Source organism: Pagrus pagrus (genome assembly GCF_965226575.1).
Source record: "Pagrus pagrus genome assembly, chromosome: 10".
In the NCBI taxonomy this organism is placed as follows: domain Eukaryota; kingdom Metazoa; phylum Chordata; class Actinopteri; order Spariformes; family Sparidae; genus Pagrus; species Pagrus pagrus.
The window spans coordinates 6,218,517-6,234,152 of record NC_140194.1 but is presented as its reverse complement, the minus strand read 5'-3'; the positions used below and the strand labels follow the sequence as shown (position 1 = coordinate 6,234,152).

At 41.3% G+C, this 15,636-nt stretch overlaps 3 protein-coding genes across 5 annotated transcripts; 1 reads left to right on the top strand and 2 right to left on the bottom strand.

The window, feature by feature from the left end:
• Positions 1-11: 11 nt before the first annotated feature.
• On the top strand, positions 12-1,838 carry cib1 (calcium and integrin binding 1 (calmyrin)). The gene is made up of 7 exons (XM_084364038.1): positions 12-161; positions 558-592; positions 686-785; positions 955-1,108; positions 1,192-1,310; positions 1,431-1,519; positions 1,614-1,838. Exons 1-7 carry the CDS (start codon positions 111-113, stop codon positions 1,633-1,635), a joined length of 570 nt encoding a protein of 189 aa, XP_084220164.1. The 5' UTR covers positions 12-110; the 3' UTR covers positions 1,636-1,838.
• Positions 1,839-1,893: 55 nt separating this feature from the next.
• On the bottom strand, positions 1,894-4,375 carry rccd1 (RCC1 domain containing 1). 2 transcript variants are annotated; one of them, XM_084364033.1, is made up of 8 exons: positions 4,085-4,375; positions 3,773-3,979; positions 3,520-3,685; positions 3,321-3,442; positions 3,132-3,236; positions 2,527-2,697; positions 2,267-2,296; positions 1,894-2,140 (listed from the first exon to the last, which is right to left on the bottom strand). In XM_084364033.1, exons 1-8 carry the CDS (start codon positions 4,296-4,298, stop codon positions 1,989-1,991), a joined length of 1,167 nt encoding a protein of 388 aa, XP_084220159.1. In that variant the 5' UTR covers positions 4,299-4,375; the 3' UTR covers positions 1,894-1,988. The 2 variants fall into 2 exon arrangements, with proteins under 2 accessions (XP_084220159.1, XP_084220160.1); XM_084364034.1 differs by having other exon boundaries at positions 3,773-3,955.
• A 334-nt stretch (positions 4,376-4,709) lies between these two features.
• Positions 4,710-12,186, bottom strand: unc45a (unc-45 myosin chaperone A). 2 transcript variants are annotated; one of them, XM_084365100.1, is made up of 19 exons: positions 12,039-12,186; positions 11,744-11,936; positions 10,201-10,376; positions 10,014-10,103; positions 9,734-9,901; positions 9,365-9,533; positions 9,057-9,227; positions 8,660-8,831; positions 8,256-8,556; positions 8,056-8,150; positions 7,773-7,914; positions 7,484-7,624; positions 7,247-7,374; positions 7,099-7,165; positions 6,895-7,008; positions 6,677-6,792; positions 5,973-6,090; positions 5,729-5,884; positions 4,710-5,632 (listed from the first exon to the last, which is right to left on the bottom strand). In XM_084365100.1, exons 1-19 carry the CDS (start codon positions 12,060-12,062, stop codon positions 5,345-5,347), a joined length of 2,829 nt encoding a protein of 942 aa, XP_084221226.1. In that variant the 5' UTR covers positions 12,063-12,186; the 3' UTR covers positions 4,710-5,344. The 2 variants fall into 2 exon arrangements, with proteins under 2 accessions (XP_084221226.1, XP_084221227.1); XM_084365101.1 differs by having other exon boundaries at positions 8,256-8,544.
• Positions 12,187-15,636: the final 3,450 nt, after the last annotated feature.

The window sequence follows — 15,636 nt, the reverse complement described above, 5'->3', positions numbered from 1 at the left end:
CAGCTGCCAGATACCGGAAGTAGGCGATGCGTAACCAAGTAGTTGTCTCGTAGTTCGGCGGGTCACTGTTTACAACACAAAAAGTGCATTAAAGAGTCGAAAGTTTCAAGATGGGCACTACGGCAAGTCAACTTGGGAAGGATATGCTCTCGGAATACCAAGTAAGTCCTCAAAGTAAAGTCAAAGCAAAGAAAAGCAGTTATTATATCGTTTGCCGAGTGGCTAAAGTTGACGCCGCGTAATAATAACCGAGAATAACGTAATGGCTGTTTCAGCCTGACGTTTAGTTAACTAAAGAAACCTATAAAAGTCATGTCATCCGAAGGACATTATTGTTCACTTGTGGTCTGTATTTGTAGTGTTTCCTATTACGTTAAAGTAAACATCATGTTGATGGCAGCTACGTTGGAGTACCCCTTGTCATCTGTAAGCTAATCTTGCTAATATGAATAATAGTCAAACTGAAAAAAGTATTGAAGTGTGTCAATAAAGTATTGTTTCAGGTTAATCTGTCACTGCTGTCATTCTAGTAATGGTCACTTTTATTTGTTTTTAAGGAGCTGACCTTCTTGACAAAACAGGAAATTCTTCTGTGAGTGATCATGACACATTATATGTTATCAGTGTTTTTAGATGTTGCAATCAATCTAGCACTGCGTATTGAGCCATGATATCTTTGTTTCAGTGCTAACAAGAGATTCACTGAGCTGCTCACGAGAGAAGAGAAAGACCTTCCTAATATCAGAGTACCGATAGAGAGGATCCTCACTCTGCCAGAGCTCAAGGTGAAAAGCTTTTTGATAGTAAATCAGAATAATTTGTGATGTTACATGGTCTGCCTGGTGGTTGTTCTCACTGTGTATGACTAGGAGTGTCCCGTGCCTTATGCGTTCTTGAGGAAGCGCTCACAGTATCGATAAACTGCACTGACCCTTGCACTCGTTCCTGTCACAGTCCAACCCTTTCAGGAAAAGAATCTGCCATGTATTCTCAACGTCGGACCACAAAGATGGAAGCCTCACATTCGAAGACTTTCTGGACCTCTTGAGTGCCTTCAGCGACTCTGCTACACTGGAAATCAAATCCCACTATGCATTCCGTATATTTGGTAAATTATTAGTTATTAAAGCTGGTTATTAATAATAAATGAAAGGCTATCAAGCTGTGTTATAATTGTACTGGTGTTTTCAGACTTTGACGATGATGGAACTCTTGACTGCGGCGATCTTGAGAAGCTGGTGAACTGCCTGACTGGTGAGACGGATGACACGAGACTAACAACTGAAGAAATGAGACAGCTCATCAACAATGTAAGTTCACTGCGGCGTCTCCTTTGAAAAAATACAGGAAGGAACACTCAATGGTTATAACATCTTGCGGTTGCACTGGTGTGTTAATGGGCTTAATAGGTTATTTCCTTTGTTTTGTAGATTCTTGAAGAGTCAGACATTGACAAGGATGGAACCGTGAACCTCTCTGAGTTTCAGCACGTCATTTCGAGGTCGCCGGATTTCGTCAGGTGACTATAAATCTAATTACTGTTATCGCCAATTTGTACTTTACTCATCGCAATTTAGTTAACTCTAACTGCTTGGGTTTTGTTTGGATTGCAGTTCTTTCAAGATTGTGCTGTGAAGACCTCTAGCAGGCCGTGGAAATGCATCATCCTTTATCTCTCATGTGGCGTTTAATTTTAATTTTGAAATATTTTAGATGTTTGCCTTAAATTATATATACCTGTGGATTTTACTGCCTTAACTGTTTTATGTATCGTTTGTTAAACATGAGACCTGTGATTTTTTTCTATACAGAAAATAAAAAAATATTTCCAAAAACTACTAAATTATGAAGTTTCTTTTTTAAACAGATAAATGAGAACAACTTATACATACATATATTACAAAATATATTTAATTCAGTTGTATTTGTTGCGATCATTTACACTTCCTGGTATGGTGTCCAAGGTCCAGTGTTATGTCATAGTATTTTTAAGCTACTTCTTCCTTGACAACAGCAACAAAAGTGTTCCACGCCCCGCACACAACATCAACCACACTCAACTGCTGCTCCCTGAAGAACTCCACACACTGGGGCTCATCTGAACTGGATAGAGACCGGTGTCCAAGTTGGCCATAGTTACCTGAAATCGTAGAAAATGTGAAGTTCAACATTTACTAACATCATGCTCTCAGATTGCTTATTAATATAACTGGTACTGGAAACATGCAACTAACAGCTAACACATTTTGACTGAAGTTAAACTTACCCCAGCCCCAAGTGTAGAGGTCACCTGTGGCTGTAAATGAGAGATGTGAGATAAAGATGACGCTGGCATTGACTTGCCAAGAAAAAGTGCATACGTATACAGTACACCAATGTTTCATTCCAAAACGCCAGGAAAACATTTAGTCAGTCAAATGCATGCAATAGTACGCACTTCTTAAGTGAAGCTGCAGTAGGCTAAGCACCAAAAGTAAACAGTATGTGATTTGGAACACAACCCTATTGTCAAGTGAGGTTTCTTACTTGTTACTGCAGCGGTGTGACGGGAGCCGCAGCTGACTGTCTTGATTTCACATGACGGAGTGATATCCAGCAGAGCAGGGAATGCCTGGATCGATATGAATACCTCTTCATGTTTCTCTCCGTCTTGCGGCTCCTCAGGGAGAGACGTGCAGGGATCTTGGCACCGTGCTCCTGTTCAGTGCAGTCAACGTTGCAGTTCACACTACTTCAACAACTAACAGTAATTCATTACTTTAAGCATGCATTGGGTTGTTCATCCATTAACAATATAAAGCATTTCTCCAGTATTTTGTGAATTTGCCAATATTTTGAGACACCCAACTTTAGTTCAACCAGTGTGATGGAGATTGATGGCATTTACGGTAGTTTATGGTGCTCAAAGTGCCAAAAATAAACTGGAAAACTTGACAGTGATGTCTCTTTTCAGAGACCTGATGGTAAGGTAATGGTGAACATTAGGCCTGTGGATTATGTTGCTAAGAGTTAATAACTTGGCAACCATCCTTTATAGATACTGTGAACATTTTTAAATGTTTTTAATGAAATGTGTCTTTACTGTGATTCTCAAATATCTCATTTGTTAAAAAAAAATAAAATAGATCTACCTGCTTGTGGGCTGCGCTGCTGCTGCGGTGCTTTCCTCAGACCTCGTGATGGAAGTCCAAGCTGGCCGCTTTCATTCCAGCCCCACACATAAAGGTCACCCCCATCTGAAGAAAAGGTCATTTGGTGATTTTATTTCCCAAGTTAAGGAGAAAACCCTTTTCACTGCCAACATCGTGTATGACACTTACCACTAATGCAGACAGAGTGCCAGCCTCCTGTAGCTACACAGCTCATGGGCATCCCCCACAGTGCCTCCACTGCCCTGGGCTCCTCCTCAGAGGAGAGGCCTCCGTGCCCCAACTGACCATGACTGTCGAATGCACAAATACAATATTAAGATATTGCTCAGATTCCAAATAAGGGATAACGTGTGAGTGTTAGGTCTACCTGCCCAGTCCCCAGGTGTACACAACTCCAGATTCACTGAGAAGGATGGCATGCTCTGCACTCAGTGCCAGACTCTTGGCTTTCAGGTGTGGAGATAAGGAGCGGTACAAGGGAGGTTTTGTGGCTATGTAACCTCCAGGGACCAGAGGGAGATCCAAAGATGGTCCTGAAAAGTAGCAGGGGGTGTACTTTATTAGCTAAATCCTCACAACATACTTCTAGTAGCTGTCAAATGAGATAAAGGTTACACTACCAGGGCTCTCAGTTTTTATTTCCATGCTCCATGAAGGAGTCTTTTCTTCCTTCTGCACATCCCAGCACTCAATCCTGTCTGGGAAAGCGAGGGTCAGGTATGATTCACTGATGGAGGCATCTTTACAGCCCCTGGTGTCTTTCACAGAAACACCACAGGACTCATTATTGGCTGCCAGGAAACCTGCCAGACACACACAGCTGTCACCTGACAGAGAGCAAAGTTATTACACGACTAAAATAACATCATATCATAGACTTTCTATTATATTTCAAGTGATAAGGATGCACAGCTGCTCTCTGATAGACCTACCATCCAAATGCAAGGATGCTCTCCCACTCCAGCTTGCTCTGATCTGACACACAGCCTTCAAGCAGCACTCATCTCTGTCAGCATGAATAGCTACTAGCTCTGTCGGGCTAATCACTTTCACTTCCTTAGCAGCATCGCTACACTCTCCTTTAATTAACTTCTCATTGAGATATATCTGTCCAAACGCGTTGAAACCAAACCCAAACCACCGCATTTAAACACTTCGGTTCGGCTTCTCATAGAAACGCAGCTGAGCTGTGCAGCGCAGTTGTCCGCAAAGTTTCAACACGTGGCAACGGGCTGCACTGCGCATGCGCTCCAGTAGTGCTGCACAAGTACTGGTTAAATCCTTTTTTCTTTTTAATTATTGAATTTATTTAAAGAATACATGTACATCAACAGTATGAACAGCAAAATATGTCAATACCGGGGGCGTGTATACAGTTTTATATAAAAACAAAAAGTGTGAAATATAAAATCAAAAATCAAATTAGATATTCATGAAATTATAAATGTTCAAAATAAAGATCAGTTCAAGTGAAATCTGAAAAAAAGTCCAATATTTGGTTTGGAGTGAGTCCATTCCACCTAATATTTGTTAAATCAGCAGAGGCGACAACATAGGGTATATAGAGATTTTATTTTTCTGCCCATGTGTTCAGATCTAAATTGGAAAATTACCAACCATACAATTAAGACACTCAGAATGTAGTGGAGTAATAGTGACGATAATAAAAACAAAAAGAGCACAGTTATTTGAATTAAATGTTTGTGTTTTTGGTGTGTGGTCGTTTAGGGCAAAATATCGGAAGGAATACAGTAGTGTATAAAATGGAAAATAAAGACGATGTATTTTGGAGAATAATAATGACAGAAATAAAAAAAACAAACAATTTCAATTAATCAGGGAATGACAATCTTTAGTAAAGAATGTATAGCGAGGCCTCCAGGTGGAACATACACTGGAGCTGTGTGGAGGTTCATGTACATACAGTATAATTAAGATAAATACAATCAGTGGAAAAGCAATATGAATAAACAATCAGAGCTCATTTGTCACAAAACTTTTCTCTGAGTATCAGCTGGTTTTCATTTAATACCCTTCTTCAATAATTATTTTATTGCTCGTCACAGTTTTTGATTCAGCATATCAGGATCCGCTCGTTTCCTGCTCGAGTGAAATGATGTCACTGGTCCCACATAATACTCAAAGCACTTAAACAATGCCAGGAGGCACATACACATGATGCAGCTGTGTTTTCAGGGTTCAGTTCCCTTGCCGTTTTCCCTTCCTTCCCTGCTCTTAATTACGCCGTACTCCACAGCCGTGTCCAGACAGTTCTGAGCAACCTTAGAAACAGCTTCTGGCGTCCCCTCGCCTCCCTTCGCCAAGACGGACAGAATCTCGAGAGCTTCACTCTCCATGAGCGTCTCAGCCAGACTTTTCTCTGCTTGCATCATGTTCTGGACTATGACCACTCCACGATGACGCAGGTCGGATATTTCAGTGAGCAACAGCGCTTGTACAATCTCTAGCCAGTGGGTTGTCTGGGAAGAGAGGATAACAGGGAGTCATGTGAGCTAAAATAGAAAAATTAATCACTGTAGTGTGTGACAGAGCTGAGCTGATGGATGGGTGCTTACTGTTCCAGGGATGCGGGCGCAGAGCTCAGGCTGCTCAGCTGTCAGCATGGCCAGAGTTCCTGCAGCAGCTCTCCGCAGCCTCTCGTCCTCCTCTCCGCTGTAAAGCACGAGCAGCTTCAGGCGATCATTCCCTGTGGCCAGATACAGCTTCTGCACCTGAGGACACACCAAACACCCAGCTTTTTAACTTTCAACCTTTAAACATATCTGCACCATTTCAATCATTTATGACTATATGTCTTACCTCTGTGCTTAAAACCAAGTTACACATGCATTCTGTGGCAGAAGCTCGGACCAGCTCGTGCTCCTCAAACATGTAGCCTTCAATTTTTGGGACTGCCTTCTCCTTTATGATCTTTTGTCTGCGAAACAAAGTAAAAACAAGCAGTTACTCTAAATGCTGATACAAAACCGGGATGTCAGAATAAAAGATGCATGAGGAAACGAATTTGAGAGAAAGAAAAGACAGTCGAGTCTGAGGCTTTGACATTAAAATCCAGGAACAAAAGAACAATAAAAAATTAATAAGACAGCATCATGACGTATGCCTTCCCACTGAAGGGATGCTGTCTCAGCTATGTAAAAAAAAAACAGCATGAACACTGTGACACGATTAACACAGCTTTGGAAAATGTAATTTGATATACAGCACAGTGCATCTTGACTCACTAAAGTCCTGAAAGCAGCTCTTGTAATATTATTTTCACAGCTTTTTTTATTTTAGAAAGCAAACTAGGACTTTTTCAGATCTTTGTGTGTCACACAAATATGTAACCACATTTATGAAATTATGTTACTTTCTTTAATGAGAGTAGATCTATTACATTTAAAAAAATGTAGAGCAAAAATAATTAAACTCTGGTCTTCTTTCTGAAAACAAGTTTAAATACTAAAATTCAATGTCCTGTCACATGTATTCTTAGAAAAGACTTCCCCCTAGTGGCCAACCTTAGTCTCTCACTGATGCCAGCCAGGTTGGTCAGAGCCATGAGTGCCTCAAAGTTCTGCAGCAGGGTGCATTCAAGACTCAGAAGACTGACGAGGGGGCGCACTGTCTCATAGATCTGACAACAAAAGAAGTGAGCGACAAGGTTAGACAGGAGTAGATTAGTTTTATTTTGTTTTTTATTAAACTGAAGAGGCTTTTTACAGATTGCAACTCTCACCCTTTCTCCTGGAAACGCAATCTCTGGGTTAGACGTGATGGTGATTTTTGCCAGGGCTTGAGCTGCTTTGATTTTACCCATGTCTGTGTTGTCAGATGCCAGGGGGATCAAAGCCTGAGGAGGAGAACGGTAAACATAAATCATGTGGAGCCCCCGAAGCAAGGTTTTTATTTCAGTGTGCAGGCTAAACTAATGGTGCTCTACCTTTCCTCCACCCTGTGCCACCACTGTGCCTCTGTCTTCCTGTCGTTCCACCAAAGCCAAGAAAACCCTGTCGTGATAAATAGCATTAAGAGAAAATCTACAAAGAGGGAGAACAGTGAGTGAAAAAGACTTACTGCCAATTTCCTACCTGGCGATACACTCCCTACAAGCCTCTGTGAGGGCAGGACTCTCCTGTTTGACCATACACACCAACGCAGACACCACACCAGCCTCCAGCAGCTTCACCAGTCTTTTCTCTACATAGGAAGGTGCATCCTGTCACATGAAAAGACAGACAGGTTCATGTAAAACAGCAAAGTAGTAGAGATAGTGTGTAATATCAAAAGGAATATTGTGCATGAAAAAAGGAGCTGTTCAATGGCACCTTGGGGTGCTCCTCTGGCACGTGCTGCTTTGCATACTTGGCCAGCTCCACCATCTGAGGGTCTGGTTTCTCCACTTCGTAGCTGTTGGTGCAGTTCACTAATGTGGAGCCCACAGCAAACAGCACTGTCTTATCCTCAGACTGCAGGAACACAAATTGAAATAAAACACGGTTGTTAAAGCCATCCATCAATATTATAAAAGCGTTTGTGTGCATTTTCATGGTGGTTGTTTCAAATAAATACCACAATAACCACTAAGTATAAAAAAACTACAATCATCAATCAAACCTTTGCTAGTTCACACATGGCCAGGAGAGCGTTCTTGTCTTGCACTAAGTCCTCCTTCACATCAGCATCGAAGGTGAGGTAGGCGAGTCCTTCCACAGACCACCGGCGGGACGTTGGGGGCAGAGACTCATTACACAGCCACCTGAAAGAGGCAAAGATACAGCTCATTTCAAATCTGATAAACCACTCGTTTATCGTTTGTTTTTAAATCAGGTTTAATCAGGCTTGGTACATTTCTTCTAAATCTATACCCAGATTCAAGAATCAACACAGGCATACATACTTCCTACACTGCTTGGCGAGCTTTAGCGTGGATCCCTCTGCAAACTGCTTCATGCTGAAATCCGTCCCTCCTGCTGATCCAAGCTTGCACAAACCCTGTGTAATAACCACCAGAAACCGTAGTTGACTTATCTTTATTTAGAAATGTTCTTCTGCCCAACTGTCTAAAATAAATAAATTGGCGTTTGCTGCAGTACATACCACCAAGGCTCTCACACGTATCCTGTCATTCTCGCTCTTCTTGTAGAGGTCTTTCAGGAGTGCCACGCCGTTGGCTGTGATGAAGGACGCTCTCTTGGCCTTGCCTGCAGCATGGATGAGAGCCTCCACCGCAACCTGCTGGTGTATTACATCTTTGGACGCACATAAGGAGATCACTGCATCGATCATCCCTGACATTTCCAGAGTTCTGTTTCCCACGTCACTCGGTCCTTGGAGGAGCACCGACACTGTTTGGATGGCTCGCAGCTTGGCGTCCAGGCCAGATCGACTAAAGTGTGCCCTTTACAGAAATACATTAATTTGAAAAGTTAGTGAAAGAATACTACTTTTTGACTTCCGGCTTCTAATAATGTAGTAAAGAGTAGTTTTTTTAGTCAACTCACTGCACGTATTCTTCACACAGTTTGTTAAAGTTCTCCCTCTCTTTGTCGCTCTTCAGGTCATCGTAGAGTTTGCAAAGCAAGACGGAGCAGCTCATGTGGGAGTTGTCTGTAAGAGGTGGTCCCTCTGAGAGCTCAGCGACCGTCCCCGCCACTTCCAGGATTTTCTTCAGTCCTGTGGGAAGACAGGCGGTTTAATTAATCTGTCTGCAGCAGTGTCAGATAAAACTGGTGACAGAATGTCACTCGGGGCTCGGAATAGCTGATAATAGGACTACAATGGAGAAGCCATGGTAGTACAATTGTACTTACAAAACTGAAACAGGGATGTTCAGAGGAAAGCTGATGTCTATTTTATATCCATCATAGCATAAAAATCATGTGCAGGTGTGTTTCATACCCTGGTCAATCACCCATATCGTGAGGGAGTTATCTGGGTTTTTCAAAGACTTGCGGGGAACTTGCTTCACAAGGAGGTTGATGGCGCCGTCTCTGCCCACCCCCGACACATTAGATGCTGGCATCATTTCCAAGAGGTGTCGCAACATCGAACGCAACTCCTTGGAGGGTTCTGTGTGAAATTCATACATTCAATTACAGTAGAAACAACGGGACAGAAAGCTGATACACACAGAAAAAGGATATGTTATTGATCGACTTTCATGTGGAGCCAACTCCAATATAAACATGATCAGAGGCCAAGCTCACCAGGAAGTATGGCTTCATCTTTCCCTCTGATCTCTCTCTTCATACCCTCTGTCAGAGCCTCAAACATCACCTGCAGCAGGTGGCAGGCAGCCAGAGACACAGTGGAGGCTCCTGCTCCCATTACTGCACACAGCTGCTCCATTCCCAGCTCATTCACTATAGCCATAGTCTGGGAGTGAAAAGCAGTGTTAAGTGTTACTAGAAAGAATATTTAGTGTCCTGACAGGCATGGATATAAATAAATACTCAACAGGCGACTGAACAATGTATGGAAACAGAAATGCAGAGAAATTTCACTTTCTGTTTTATCTATGTTTTCCAGGACAGAAAATACAAGTTTGCATTGTTGTTAAAAATAATATAACTTACTCTGGACTGATGCCCAGTGCACAACCCAACCAGGGTCCTCAGCGCAGAAAGGACAACATCCTCCTGCTTCGACTGAAGAAGTCTCTGAATCAGCTTCACTCCATCGTTACGGAAGATCTGCTCAGCTCCTGCATCTTCTCGAGATAATACCACTAGATTCTGAGCAGCCTGGAATTGAATAAATGACAACATTATTTTACAGACAGATCAAGATACATTAACATGTTAAGAGTGAAAAAACAAGAGTCTATTATGATCCTGCCTCTTGAGCCACCCTTACCTTTTGTCGATCAGAGTCATTTGCAGATCCATCTAAGAGGAGGGAGAACATTTGCTGCACACGAGCATCTGTGGAGTTTTGCTGCACTGACTACAGAGTGAAGAGAGAAAACACTAATGAGGGAACTGTTTCGAAATACATAACAAACCTCCATGACCTTCATCCATTATTAAAGAAAAGACATCACCTTCTGCTGGATGTGTGCTCCCAGCTGTCTGAGCAGATCCTGGAAGGCTTTGTTTTTAGGTTCCAGCTGGGCACACCTCTGCGCATCCAGAAAGGCCTGGTCAAGCCGACCGAGTTTCTGGAAAGCCTGAGCTCTTCGGAACCTGGCTTTCACATCACCTGGGTCTGTATCAAGAGCTGAAGAGTGACAGACACGAGACGTTAAACTGCACATACAACCATTAATCTTACTCCAGGTATAGTGACAGTTCATGCAGCAGCACAGCAGTAGTGATGCATGATATATATCAGATTTAGCAGCCTGATATAGGGAATTATATATCATCAGCTATTTATTGGTTTTAGTGAAATTCTAGCCAGTAAATAGAGCAGATAATACGAAGCAAAATTGCTTTCATCGGCTTAACAAGCACAGCATCTACACAAACCGACGCTGCGTTTCACCAATCCTTCTTCTACAGTGACAAGATGAAGGACAATGAGAAGAAGAAAAAGCGCAGCACGTTGTTTTCATGCTCACAATGTCAAACTGCTGCACCTACTTAGGTAGACTTGAGAGCCAAACATGTCATTTCTAGTGTAACTGGCCATACTAGCCTTTCTTACCCTCAGGTGTGCAGAAACTACAGATTATTAACTTATTTTTAAAATACAATAATGTGAAAATTATCATTTATCTTTTCGGTATCATGACTACATAATAGTTTAACTTCTTCTCTTTAGTGTGCACTATACCAACTTAGAACAGCTGTGAATAGTTTATCCCAATCTTCTTCTTCAGTTGTGTATTTATCATGAAAATTCAGCATTTCTTTTCAATAGCTTCTATGTCATGTGACCCAGTGACTCCATGCCGAATTGTGTTACTAAGTGGAACAAATAAGACACATCTTCTATTTTATATTACACATATTTTTATCACTACACAGGCCTCACAGGACACACCAACATAGCAACATGATTGTAGCAAACTGAACATGTTTTTACAGCTTTGAGAAGCACAATATGGATGTTTGTTTATTTTGTTTATTAGAAATAGAAATACAACAAAAATGTTAAATATTCATATAAAATAGAAGAAGCAGTAATCAAAACAGGTGTGTCATTTTTGTCCCATTTAGTAATACAATTTGGAATTGATTTGGAGTCACTGGGTCACATGACATGGAAGCTATTGAAAAGAAATGCTGAATTTTCATAATAAATATTCATATAAAATAGAAGAAGCAGTAAAATGTAATCAAACGAGGTGTGTCTTATTTGTCCCATGTAGTATTACAATTCGGCATTGGTTTGGAGTCATTGGGTCACATGATATGGAAGCTATTGTATAAAGAAAACTGCTGAAGTTTCATAATTAATATTGGGAGTCCGCAGGGTGTCTCCGGAGTAACTGTCTGTCCAACACCCAACCTTAAACTAACTTCACCGCGGGATGTAAAAGTAGGCTTGGGTACTTAGGTGTTGTGTCCCTTAATTTAAACCACTTATATATGTACTCAGTGATCCATGAACTCTACAACATCCCATATGACCGATCCCACCTTTGGATGCATCAGCCTCTGCCTTGTTGTACTCCTCCAGCTTCAGGTAGCACGCTGAGCGGTTGCGGTACAAAACAGCACTTTCTGTCTGTCTGTCACTCAGCTTTAATGCTTTGGTGTAACAGCAGAGAGCGCCCTGCATGTCTCCTGCCTTGAAAAGGGTGTTTCCCTCCTCCTTCAGGGCTGCAGGGTCCTGGGTTGAAGAGAAAAAGTAGTCAACAAGGGCTCAGGATGACAGGAATGAAATCTGCTAAGCTACAAAGAAAAGCTATGTAGCTAACTGCCGTTGCCTTACCTTGTCTTTTCCATTAGCGCTCATCTTCAAGATGCTACGAACAACACAGCGTTACTAAATGTGGGAAATATGTAGTTTAATTTAACTCTGCTTGATCACAAACACCGCTAACTTCAGCTAAACATGTTACATCTTGCTCTGCTTCCGGGTGTCAGGAGCACGTTGATGACGTTTCGGTACCAGCCCCGCCCCCTCTCCTCACGCTCCATGACCATAAAAGGAAGCGAGGCACTGGAGCGTCTCTCTCCCATCTCTGCTTTATTTGGTTATATTTTCATCCTGTGGCTTTTCCTCAGTGCTCACAGGCACAGAGGGTTTTATCAAGCTGCTGGTATAATAACAGAACAGGTTCATAAAGGCAGCAGTTCAGGTTGTAGATACTTTCAGCTGTGGGAAGTGTTGAATGCTGAGATGATGGTAAAACCTCAGGAATGTGTGTTTTTGGTACCATTTTCTAGTAAGCCATCAGTTGTGAGGGTGTGTGTCCAAATCCATTTATTAGCAACCTTTTTAAAGCTGCTGTTGCTGATATATTTTTTTAAATTAAAATAAGTGTTAAATAGCTCTATTTTGCAGTAATCACTGTTTGGTGTGTAGCCCATGTCTCTCCTCGCTCTACTCATGTAGTAAAAGACAAAAGAAATGTTCTGGTATCCCTGCCACTTTATCCAATCAGGACAGAGAACTCCATAAAGAGGAGGTCCAGTCTGCAGGATCCTCCTGTTTGCTGCCTTTTCTTGCGTTTAGCCTACTTCTACACATTCATGTGTCGACATACAGAGGAGGGAGGGGAATGCTAACTGCAAAACGGACACGACATTAGCTAAAACAACAAAACAAATGCTTACAGCAGCTTCAACATTTACAATTGCTGACTTGATGGATAAGAAAGTGATTTGTTAATGAATTATTGTAATTTATAGCTGCATACATTGATGGATGAGGAACTCATGAGCATCTATTGATTGATACCAATTTTTATATCTGCGCTGTTACCAAACAAAAGAATAAACAAAGGTTTTATTTAACAACCTGGCAACCCAACAGTTTTTCTTATAACATATCTACAAAGTATTATGAAATTATTTACTAACTTTTAATAAAACTCTTAAAGGATTTACACATACATCTAGGAGGACCAGTGCAGCACTTCTTAGGATATGTTAAACAGTAAAGTAACTTGCTACAACTGTCTGAGTAAAAAAGCACAATAGCACAGATATTCAGTCGCTCCAATAAAGTGCCAGTACATCAAAAGTATGCTTATGTACTCTTCAGTTGGTTTATAGGGGGATATATTATTTTTTTTATATATATATGGTGACAAATAGAGAAATATGTCACTTTTTTGAGCAGCAGAGTCTTTTACGAGTGAGTTTTAGAAGCGCGTTCACAACAGTGTTTCCTTTCAGGTCACAACTAAAGAAGGAAGTGTCCTGGTGTGGTGTTTCCTGTACTGGTCACCTGGGAACTCTCGTTTACCAGGACAGCCGAGCACCATTGTGTTGTTTCCTCTGTTGCCATGGAGACAAGGTGGTTCCCTTTGGGCATTGCATTCAGGTACCCCTGTTAAGTCTCTCATATTACCATGGCAGCTTTGTGACTTTAGAAGAATATCCAGCAAAGATAGTATATATTTCCTCAGGGGTGGGCCTGCTGTGAGGGCTCGTACATACCGGATCCACAGGAGATCCATGAGACTCAGCTGCAGCAACAGGGACCAACGGGTAGAAGAGCCCCGGTCCTAAAATCAAAACCAGCTGAGCAAACATTTGTTCCTTATCACGACTTTGTTGCGTAAGAGATTATGCTTTCCGAGCAGAACTCTGTCATTACTGGCGTACTTTCTGGTCGCATTAAGCCTGAAATAACCCATTTCGAATGGTTTTGCTGATCCACTGAAAGGTTATCAGTCTCTTGTGACTGGAGCAAAACCAAAACAACACCATCTGCTCCTGTCATGTCCCACACAATCTGCTAATTAATTATTGAAGTGTCAGCCTAGTTCCTGTTTCCATAAACACACAAGAGTTCCCGACTGGGCTATTAAAAGAACACACAACTATGGGACTCACCTACCAGGCATCATCGGGCCTACCTGTTTCTCACTGGGCTTCTCAGGTGTCGTTTACCTGAACAATGGTGTTCAATTCTCTGCAGCAGTAACGCTGGTTTTCAGCTTTGCTGTTGCAGCGATAGAATACACAGCACTGCTTAAGCCCCTTTGTCTAAGGCAAATGGCTCAGGGAGCCAGTTCATGAGTCACAGTAGTCCCTCTACAATGGCATTATAAAAGTTAATGGTGACATAACTTTATGTCTCACAAATTTTAAAGCTCTGTGTCTCTCATACCAACACAGTCAGAATGTAAAAGCAAGTGGTGCCCCAGCCAGATATAACTAACCTCCATCATGGTTCAAACAAGTTATTATCCTGCTCTAATTGGACTACTAGACATATTCAGTATCATCCATGGGATCGCACAAATCGTTATCCAAATTTGCCATAAATTAGAGGAAATGTTTTTACTCAAAAGCTGCTACTGCAACTGCCTGCTGAGAGCACAAGAGGTGGGATGTTTTCTATTATTTTCTGGATGCTTCATTCCCACACACTCCAAACACAAAAACATTAATAGAAAAGCTGGTTAAACCTGATATTAGGGTCGCTAATTAACATGCATATAAGCAGCATATTGACCCTCTTTATCAGTCATTTTCATTTAATTTATTAATTCCTTATTCTGCATGACCATATTCTTCAACCAGGCCATTAACTAAATGAGTTAATAACCCCCTAATCAATGCGTATTGAAAGTAAGTAAAGTACTTGTTGTACATTAATTACAATGTTCAATCTCTTAGCTCACTATGGTAATAGTCACTAACAAGAATCAATGACATCGTAAAATTATGCACTGCAGGACTCCAATATCCACTTATTTATTGCATAAAGTAGTGACGTTTCAAGCGATACTGCTCTTCATCAGACACTAGTCATTACTAGACATTAGCCTGATGTATAGCAGTATTGCTTGAAACATCTATACTGTAGTGCATTAAACAAGTGGATATTGGAGCCATGCAGTGTGTGTGTGTTCTTTTTGTCTTGTTTATTTCATGTTTTGCTCATTTTTGACTGAGAACCTGCCTTTTTCATCTGAATGTGATGTATTCCTGTGTAACAAAACACAAAAGTACAAGTGTCAATAGTGTCCAGATAACTCCACTCTTAAATCTTTCTAACTCTTGCTTTTAACTTAATGACTAATAGAAACTGTGTGGGTTAATTAGTGTCAAACTACTACTGAATTAGTGATGAGAAAGACCTCACTTCAGAATCTGAGTCATTCAGGGTTATGGACACCATTTACACTTTTAGTTTTGCATTCTGTTGCATAGGAATAGACCGTATTTATGAAGCGTGAAGGAGAATGACTACATTTGTAGTACACCATGTAAAGCCCTTACTGAGTAATTAATGTACAACATCTTAATAAGGAGCTCGCTGAGGGAAAACTCTTAGATAATGGTCTAGTAGTTGTAGAACATGGTCATGCAGAATAAGCTGTTAATGAGTGCCTTGAAAATAAGTGTTG

What these genes read in the sequence shown, in the direction of transcription:
- cib1 (XM_084364038.1), top strand. Translation starts at nt 111, where the DNA reads ATGGGCACTACGGCAAGTCAACTTGGGAAGGATATGCTCTCGGAATAC. An exon ending in ATATGCTCTCGGAATACCAA is followed by an intron (nt 162 to 557) that starts GTAAGTCCTCAA and finishes TTTGTTTTTAAG; the next exon opens with GAGCTGACCTTCTTGACAAA. An exon ending in AGGTCGCCGGATTTCGTCAG is followed by an intron (nt 1,520 to 1,613) that starts GTGACTATAAAT and finishes TTTGGATTGCAG; the next exon opens with TTCTTTCAAGATTGTGCTGT.
- unc45a (XM_084365100.1), bottom strand. Translation starts at nt 12,062, where the DNA reads ATGAGCGCTAATGGAAAAGACAAG. An exon ending in GAGCACACATCCAGCAGAAG is followed by an intron (nt 10,104 to 10,200) that starts GTGATGTCTTTT and finishes TTCACTCTGTAG; the next exon opens with TCAGTGCAGCAAAACTCCAC. An exon ending in GCACTGGGCATCAGTCCAGA is followed by an intron (nt 9,534 to 9,733) that starts GTAAGTTATATT and finishes TTTCACTCCCAG; the next exon opens with ACTATGGCTATAGTGAATGA.
- rccd1 (XM_084364033.1), bottom strand. Translation starts at nt 4,298, where the DNA reads ATGCGGTGGTTTGGGTTTGGTTTCAACGCGTTTGGACAGATATATCTC. An exon ending in AATAAAAACTGAGAGCCCTG is followed by an intron (nt 3,686 to 3,772) that starts GTAGTGTAACCT and finishes GCTACTTTTCAG; the next exon opens with GACCATCTTTGGATCTCCCT. An exon ending in TACACCTGGGGACTGGGCAG is followed by an intron (nt 3,443 to 3,519) that starts GTAGACCTAACA and finishes TGCATTCGACAG; the next exon opens with TCATGGTCAGTTGGGGCACG.